The sequence below is a fragment of the Pelobates fuscus genome, chromosome 10 (assembly GCF_036172605.1).
Source record: "Pelobates fuscus isolate aPelFus1 chromosome 10, aPelFus1.pri, whole genome shotgun sequence".
Lineage (NCBI taxonomy): Eukaryota > Metazoa > Chordata > Amphibia > Anura > Pelobatidae > Pelobates > Pelobates fuscus.
In genome coordinates this window covers 143,155,283-143,164,577 of record NC_086326.1, presented here as the reverse complement: position 1 = coordinate 143,164,577, position 9,295 = coordinate 143,155,283, and the positions used below count along the sequence as shown (strand labels likewise).

At 40.7% G+C, this 9,295-nt stretch overlaps 1 protein-coding gene across 1 annotated transcript; it reads right to left on the bottom strand.

The window, feature by feature from the left end:
- Nucleotides 1–3,866: 3,866 nt before the first annotated feature.
- LOC134574547 (zinc finger protein 708-like) lies at nt 3,867–8,268 on the bottom strand. The gene is made up of 5 exons (XM_063433668.1): nt 8,153–8,268; nt 6,327–6,515; nt 6,122–6,245; nt 5,261–5,982; nt 3,867–5,188 (listed from the first exon to the last, which is right to left on the bottom strand). Exons 1-5 carry the CDS (start codon nt 8,228–8,230, stop codon nt 4,220–4,222), a joined length of 2,082 nt encoding a protein of 693 aa, XP_063289738.1. The 5' UTR covers nt 8,231–8,268; the 3' UTR covers nt 3,867–4,219.
- Nucleotides 8,269–9,295: the final 1,027 nt, after the last annotated feature.

The window sequence follows — 9,295 nt, the reverse complement described above, 5'->3', positions numbered from 1 at the left end:
TTTATCAAGCAAGTACTTTATATTGTAGTGCTTTTAATATTTTACTATTATATTTGTGTCTTAAAATATGATATATTCTCCTTCCATAAAAAGACCAAAACAAGAGAAAACTTGTGAAACAGTTGATTCATGTCAATAATGCTTTATTTACAATGTCCCAATACACATCATGTTATTTTTTACCTTCTGTATTTAGCAAAAGATGTTTTCTTAATTGTCAATTTATTTATTACGTATATAAGAACTATGTTGCAAAATGTATACAGTCTCTGAGGAAGTAGGCCTATACGCCTACGAAACACGTCAGACGAAAGAAGAATTGGACAAAGCACAACAACTACCAGCAAAGGTTCAGGTGCAAGAAACCTCTATCCACTTCAGAATCCAGACCTGCTACAGTGCCTATCCCTCAGAGTGAGGTACAAAGTGGAACGCATTCTGAAACACACGCCGTCCTCACCGGCGGTCGGAATCCAGAGGACAAATTCATCACCTGTAACCTCATCCACCACAGGTGGAAATTAAGGTTATCTTGCCCCTTTTACCTACAATAGACTGGTTATACTTTTGTGCATTGATCTTCATCTTCATTTTTAACTTTTTTTTTTTTTAATTCTTTATTTTTGTTGTGCACAAAAGTAACAAAACGCCTTGGTGCGCCACAACAGCGACATCAAGAAAAATTGGTAGACATTTGCAGTACAAGTTGAGGCATTTGTTTGTCAGGCACATTTTTAGATTAATGAGATCAATATTTCAACAGCTTATGTTCTCGTTTAGTTTAAATGGTTTAACAAGATGTACACATCAGGTAGGAGTATTCAGAGTGACAAAGAAGGAAATCCTGAAATGTACATTCCTAATATAAACAAGGCTATGCAGTGCATTGTATGCTATATGTGTGTCCATAGTGTGACAGAAGAACAGTGCACGTTTTATATTGTTAAATAGCACAAAATACAACAGATTATGAAACCACTGGCAACTATTATGAACAAAAAGATAATATTATAATCTATGGGAACGAACTGCTGTGATACTGTAAGCTAGTTGCTTAGGTAAGCTTAGTGCCTGCTTGTATGGCTACAGCTTGCGCTAGCGTGTGAAGAGTGTTTAAAGTCATCGGCATAGTATACCATAACATGGGCAAAAAGTCGCCCCCAGCCATAGATAGAGTTCAGTGATACTTGGGCTACAAACCCGAATAGATATCAGGGTGTTCTGGCTTCATCTGGTAGCAGCTGAGGGGGTGCGCCCACATGGATCAATTCGAGGTCTGTGAGCTGTGGGTCATGATGAAAGGCACTTCAGCCTATGCCCAGTGTGGGAATGTCTTGATTACCGGCACCGCTGGCCCCGTCTATGGGGTCCTTGGACTTGATTCCCGCTCTAGTGGTATTCAGCGAGGCTTTCTCCTGTGCTGCCTCTTGCGGTTGTGCAGCGCGATCCTTGAGAGGTTGCTTTGTGCCGCTGTGGTCAGAGGTTCTTGGATCTGATGAGTTGTTAGCAAGTAGGCTTAGCTTGGTGCCCATGCTCCTTTGTAGGTGGGAGCGGGTGCATGCGTTCAACTGGCATGGCGCCGTTTCCCGCCTTGTCGATCGTTGGCGTTTGCATCGCCGGATGGCCGTCCTGGGTGCCCGATGTGGGCGTTCATAATGGCGGCGTCGGGTAGTGGGCCTGATCCAGGAGGCTACCGCTATCACTGCCTGGTGGTAGGCCATCCCTCGCTCGCATAGCGTTGCCCAGAAGCTCTTACAAAGCCAGTCCAGAGCCATCAGGGGATGTGTTGGTGACAGTGTGTTTGTATTTTTCGATTTTGGCCCTTGCTTGGGGGCCATTTTGGTTATGCCTTGACGGTCTTGTGCTCCTGCGGGCTGTGTAATTGTGAGGCTCACCAACAGTCCTGGTCCGTGTAGCCAGTGGGACCGGGATTGCCCCCACCGGTCCAAAGGGGGAGGGGGGGTTGGAGATCAATGAGGTCGCGTAGGGGGTCTCGTGTCCTATTTTTAACTTTTGATAATAAACTGGTTGTTATTTATATTCCTAGTTTGTTCTTACTATGTTTAGGGGTTCAAGCTTATTGCTTCTAGCAACCGGTTCCATATACTGGTATGCTTAATTTTCAGTGGACTTTATTATAATCTTTTATTCTTATGAAAGTATATTATTTTGGTATTGGTACCACCCACCCTGTATTGCTTCCGCAAATTAGGGATTAGGATACCTACACCATATATACTGCATCTGGTCACTATAGAAGTATTTACCTATATATTAGATATTATTTTTAAAGTGTATACTTCACAGTTTTTCTAAAATCTCATCTACTGTACAGCTCCTGGATACTCTGCATTGTATTATATGGTGCTATCTTTATTTTCTCTATAGGTTTTGGTGAATCCCTATATCCTTCCAGTGAGGGCTATTTCCGTTTGTCTCTCTCCCTCTTCTCTCTTCCTATTCCAAATTCTTTGGATATCAGAATATTTTTGTTCTATAGTATTTTTTTATTCTTTATTTTTCTTGTGCATTCATTAAACAAACAAGCAGTGCAGAGCTGCGACAGCATCTGCATCAGTCTCATAACATTCTATTGTGTGGCAGATAACACAGCACATTTTTTTTATAGTATGATAACAGCAGGCTATGATTCAATAGTAGCTTGTAACAAAAACAAATTATACAGAGATTAGGATATACATGTATATAACAGTGGTAGGTGTGCGTAAGGTTTAAGGTATGTGGTATTGCATTCTCGAGTGAGTAGACATTTATGCTGCATTAAGCAATCTAGCCATGTATTAGTAGGTCTCGTGTGTGGGTTAACCATAGTTGCCTAGTCGTGTGCATTGAGTGTGTACCTTAAACTTGGTGTGGCAAAATTAAACTTGAAAGAACATACGAATAAACGAAGATATGTAATAGGGTCCCCTGGAGGCTCTCTGGCCAAGGTCCCTCTCCGGGATGAATCTGATTCCCAAGATCGTGGTGTGGCGCAGTGTGTCTTTTCAGGTCCCCCCATCTTGGAGCTGGCCTGCCGGTGCTCCCCTGAAGGCTCACCTGATACCACGTTGGGGCTGAGCTGAGCCCTGCTGTGGATGTCCGTGGAGCCTCTTTGTGGTGCGGTGGGCAAGTGAGTGTGATTGTGGTCAGATGCCTGTTCCGCTTAGCCTGCGTAGGTTCACTCCTGAAGAGGCGGGTGTTTGAGAGGGGTCAGTGCTTGGTTTCCGCATTGCCTTTGTTGTTGCCCTGCGTGGGCGAGGTCTATGCCCGCTTCGCCGCTGCCATCTCCTGGGTTTAGAGCTCGTCGGGGCTGCAGGTTGATGCTGCAAGTCGTGTGATGTCTGTCTTGGTGAGTACATGTAGAGCACAAAGTCTCACCTCGAGCTTGAGCCAAAAATTGTGGAAATTCCTATGTTGGATGAGGGGTCATGGAGTAGCTCGTAGCTGTTTGAGGGCCTCGTGGTCTCCACCAGCTCCAACAAGCCTTCCCCTACACTCTCTTTACCATGTCTGGGGGTACCCCACCGGTCCTAAGGCGGGGGTTGCGGGGTACCCGTTTGTGGCAGTTGGTCTTCAGACGGCCCCAGGTTGGGAGATCGGCCGCCTCTCCCGCCCGGCGCGTGCCAGGCCGCATGCCCTCGCGGGTATAATCTGCCATCCATCCACTCATGAGACACTTTACCGGTGCACCTTGAGGGTCAGTAACTAGTAAGTTGCTTGGGGTTGTGTTTTGTTGTTTGTTGGGGTTCAGAAGTGCTTTTTTAGCCATATTTGAAAAATGAGTAGGGAGCTCCAGCTATACACATCTTCCCTTCATGGCAGTCAAGCCCCCTATAGTATTTTTTATGCTTATTTTTGAAATTCTGTGTCCCACTGTCATAAAATAATCTTAGCTGTACTCAGTAACATCTTCGGAGTACAAATATTCCCCATATGTATATCTTTCGGATGCACGTTACTGACCTTAATCCGAACCATAAACTGAAATATAATCCCAATACTAAAATGAATTATAAACCCAATCATTAAACATATATGTAATAAACCTAATAATAAATCTAATACTTATTCTAAACTGAATAATCCTTAATTTAGTTTTAATGGATTAAAGGGTAGGATCAGCATGACGGAAAATTTCTGTCATGCGTCCTTAAAGGGTTAAATTAAACTGTTTCAGACATTAGGAGCATGAAAATGTTTTTTCTCCTGTGTGAAATCAGTTCATGTAATGAGTTCTTTTATGTTTGCTAAAACCTGAGGCCCAGTTAAAACCTTTCCCACATTCACCGCATTTAAAAGGCTTTTCTCCTGTGTGAACCATTTGATGACTAATAAGATAACACTTTTTTGTAAAACACTTCCCACATTCAGAGCATTTAAAAGGCTTTTCTTCACTGTGAACCATTTGATGAAGATTAAGAGTACTCTTTACGGCAAAACACTTGCCACATTCATTACACTTAAATGGTTTCTCGCCTGTATGAATCCGTTTATGTGCACTCATCTGTGAATTCGAAACAAAACCTTTCCCACATTCAGTGCATTTAATTGGCTTTCCTGCTGTGTGAAGTTTCTGATGTTGAACAAGATCTTTCTTTTTTCTAAAACTCTTCGAACATTCAGTACATTTGTAAGGTTTTTCCTTATTATGAACGATTTTATGTGACGCGAGCAGTTTAGACTGGGAAAAACATTTCCCACATTCAGAGCATGAAAATGGTTTTTCTCCTGTGTGAATAAGTTTATGTGACGCGAGCAGTGTAGACTGGGAAAAACATTTCCCACATTCAGAGCATGAAAATGGTTTTTCTCCTGTGTGAATAAGTTTATGTGATGCAAGATTTGAGGCCCGGGTAAAACATTTCCCACATTCAGAGCATTTAAAAGGATTTTCTTCACTGTGAATCATTTGATGACCAATAAGATTACGCTTTTGGGTAAAACACTTGCCACATTCATTACACTTAAATGGTTTCTTGCCTAAATGAGTCAATTTATGTGAATTCATCTTGTATTTCCAAATAAAACATTTTCCACATTCAGAGCATTTAAATGGCTTTTCCCCTTTGTGAATCTTCTGATGATTAACAAGTTGATGCTTTTTTTTAAAACTCTTTGAACATTCAGTACATTTGTATGGTCCTGCCTTATTATGAACCATTTTATGTGACGCAAGCTCTGCAGCCTGGGTAAAATCTTTCCCACATTCAGAGCATATATATGGTTTATGTTCAGGCCAATCCATTTCCTGCTTGACAAGATTTGACACCTGAATAAAATCTGACCCAGATTCAGAAGATGAAATCTGATTTTCTCCTTTGTAATTCATCTCATGTATAACAGGGTCTGACGTGGATAATAAGTATTTACCTGTAGGAGTTGGCTGATGCTTAACATCCTGCGTGTCACTACTGAAGCCTTGTGGACAATCAGAAATCGGGAATATTTCCTCTATGTTGTCTTTGCTCTGAGTAGCATTACCATCAATATGATATGGTGTATTTAATTCAATACAAGGATTGATAGAATGTATGTTTGAACAAGTTCTATTATCTTCATTATCTGCAAGAGTAGAATTGTGACTGGATTTATAAATATCGACTCCTGGGGGGCGATTCCCTTCTTCATACGAGGCTGATTCCTCCTTAATAAGAATAGATGAATATTCTGTCTGTGTATTATCTGTGCATGCATGGATGTCAAACCCCGTGAGATTCCCTTCTTCATGTAATGCCGATTCCTTCTTAATATCAGTAGATGGATATTCTGTCTCTTTGTAAATGTCCATGTCTCTGTGATTTTCCTCTATACACGGTGGAGACTCTTCCCACATGTACGGTGTATTATTTTTCAGTCTTTTTCTTACTTTGCTAGTTCGCAGATAGTGTGGTCCATCTTTAGGTTTAGCTACACTTTTCTCATTGTTTCCAAACTCAGGAACACAATCTGGAGTATGATATTCACCTGATAAAGGTTTATCTAAAGGGGAAAATGTTTTATTTATTATTAGTAGACAGATTATTGCAAGAAAAGGTAAATCAAACATTATGGTTTATGAACATTTTTGGAAATCATCTCTGATATGCACAAATATTATAGAAGTTTAGCATCCTCTCACCCAGTGAGCTGAGGGTCTGGTGATACTCCTTCATTACGTCCTTGTATAGATTCTTGTGTCCTTCTAGATACTCCCACTCCTCCATGGAGAAATAGACAGTGACATCCTCACACCTTATAGGAACCTGACACACACAATGATACAGTCATCATCCAGACACATCCCTGGGTTTAACTGTATAATGTCCCATTCCCAGCAGCCTCACCTCTCCAGTTAGCATGTGGATGATCTTCTTGGTCAGTTCCAGGATCTTCTTGTCATTCCCTCTCTCATGTATCAGCGAGGAACGTGGAATCACTGCACTGAGGCGCTCTGTTTTATAGGATCCTTCTGTTACATTGTGAGGACGGTTGTGATCAACACACTCACAAAACGTTTTTGCAACCACCTGATCCTAAATAATAAGAATAAGTTAAATACAGAGGTTTTATTTCTGGGACACAAGTATTTAAAAAACCTTGAGGGTTTCAGACTATTCTACTCAGTTCCTACAATGCTGATCTCGTCTCTTCTGTGGGATCCTAGAATCAAATTTACACATTTTTTTTCTCTGTTCATTAAAATAAATCTACTTCTGACCTCCCATTACCAAATGCCTCCACAGAGGTGTAAAATTTTACAAAAATATTTGCTTATCCAAGGGAATCTAAAGCAGTATCCCAATCTGCTTGACCCAACACAATATAATTTCAATTAGAAGCATTGGGTCCCCTGCCATGTGCTGGAAATTGACAGGATTATTTACTAAACTCTGAATTTTCACAAATTGTATCCAAAGGAAAAACTGATGCTAAAGTAGATGGTCTGAAAAGATCTCCTAACTCAGCTATAGTCGGGGCTTTTTCCCCCAGTTTTGCCAATGGAATTAAATTTGGAATCAATTTGCAAAAATTGAGTTAAGTGAATAATCTGAGTGCCTCATACCCTGCTGACCCCCCTCCCCCTATAGAGTTTGTGTGGCTGTGTATAATGTGTGTGGTAAGTGATGACTGTGTATGGTGTCTCTGTTCCTACTATGTATTTTGCCCCCTCCTTTTTAGCTTCTTGTAGGAAGTAGGATTAAGATTCCTGGTGGTCGGGTGGGAGCTAAACTACATGGTGGCCTAACATTGGTGCTCTGTCCTTTGAGGTTCATCAGGAGTTAAACTACCTGGTGGTCCAGTGAGGGAGCAGGTGTAGACCATAGTAACCGCACCTTCTGATCACTGTGCTCAGAGTATAGACTGGGAAGAACAGGCTGCGCTCTGAATTATTAGCGAGTATAGAGACTGTGATGGAGGGATTTTTGTGGTACTAAGCAGAGGTGTAGACCATACACTTCCAGCCCTGGTCCTGACTCCTCCCCCAGGCTCCCTTGTAGAAGCTCTGCCACTAGCCTGAAAATAAAGAATGCCCAGGGCCTGGAGTTACATGTCGCAGGTGTCAAGTGATCGGAATTTCACATATTTGCTCCCATATGAAATGTCATCAGGTTCCCGGGACACCAGGGCTTGAAACAAAATGAAAGACATTTTTCTGGATCTTATTTCGATGTGTCATATAAGAAAACTTACAATATTTATTGAGCAACTGTCACTTCCTTAATATTAGCAAAACCAAATAGCCAACTATAAGTCAGAGATAGACAGCACTGATTGTTCTTTATTTTCATTTCATTTGGTGGACAAATCCAGGCAACGTGTCAACTTAGTTAACTTTTACTGCGAAAAATGCACGGAGGGTATCTCATGGCTTGCAGTGGCAATAACATGTAAGGCCTGGCTACTAGGATAGCAGAGTGGAATTTTAAGATGTGTAAATACACGGGAGTACTAGAAGAGAGGTTACAGATGTCTCCGGAGCTAAGGCACACATAGGCAGCCAGCTCTGTTCTGGTAATGGAAGTTATTTTCATCCAGGAATCCTAGAACTCAAAACACATTTCTCTATTCTATGGAGACAAAAGATGCCTGGTTCCATTTATTGGTTATTTCTAGGATAATATTTGTTTTCTAATATATATTGATAGTGTGAAATTCTACAATCACTCACCTCTCCAGTAAGCAGAGAGATGATCTCCAAAGTGAGATCCAAGATCTTCTCATCAATCCGAGTCCAGTCCATGTTCATCAGCACAAGGTAACTGCAATGATCTGACAATGAGTTCTGGTCCTTGTGGAAGAGATAGACGTTAATGGCCGAGACATATATTCTGGTCTGGTAGAACTGTGTTTGAAGATTAATATACATACATACATATATATATATATATATATATATATAAATAATTTGCTAACACCACACAGTTAAATTAAAGGTTTAGTCTAGGCACCATAACACTACAGATGGCACAATGAGTACCCTAGGGCTATCCTGCTGTAAATAGTCTGATTTTGAACAGTTTGATAATTACCTGGGTTCCATGGTCCTAGTCTTATTATGAATTGGTGCCAGTGGATGTATGGCACTAAAACCACCTCAATGCGCTGTAGTGATTATTGTGATTAGACTGCCCTAATATGGTCAAGATAAACTAAAAAAAAGGTTCTAGATTCAAAAAAATCTATATTTAAATATATAATTTTAATAAACTATGACAGCACTGCTGAGCAATTTGAATCCAGTCAGACTTTAACCTAAATCATATTAATTTTGCATATGTAATCTTTAAGGTTTTATTACGATATATACTGTTATATCAGACAGGTTTGACGCTACAATGTAGAACATACAATACATGATGTTCCAACGGCTTACACACTCTGTGAACGTGTATACTTTACTTCTGGAGACCTAAGTAAGAAGAAATGTTAAAGGACATATGCTTAAATATGACTTATAACCGAGTATGAAAAACCAGTCTGGACCTGATCAAATCCCAGCAATGCTGTTGAAACTCAGTGCGCCGGCAATTGCTAAACCCATCGCAACTCTAATTAACGAATCCTTGGTATCTGGATACATACCCAAACTTTGGAAGACTGAGAGAGTAATGCCTATCCATAAAAGTGGTGACACTACTTTGGTTTCTAACTATCGCCCAATATCATTGCATCCGATATTGTCAAAAATCTTAGAAAATGTGAGTATTACCAACAATCAAACTATATGACCCCTGATTAAACTTTATCCAAAACTAGGTGCCCTGTACAGAAACAAATCCTGCCTAAGCACTAAAGTAAAAGATTGTACAGC

Coding starts and splice junctions, on each gene's coding strand:
- LOC134574547 (XM_063433668.1), bottom strand. CDS start 8,230: ATGAACATGGACTGGACTCGGATTGATGAGAAGATCTTGGATCTCACT. Junction 6,516..8,152: donor TCTCTCTGCTTACTGGAGAG/GTGAGTGATTGT, acceptor CTTATTATTTAG/GATCAGGTGGTTGCAAAAAC. Junction 6,246..6,326: donor TCCACATGCTAACTGGAGAG/GTGAGGCTGCTG, acceptor TGTGTGTGTCAG/GTTCCTATAAGGTGTGAGGA.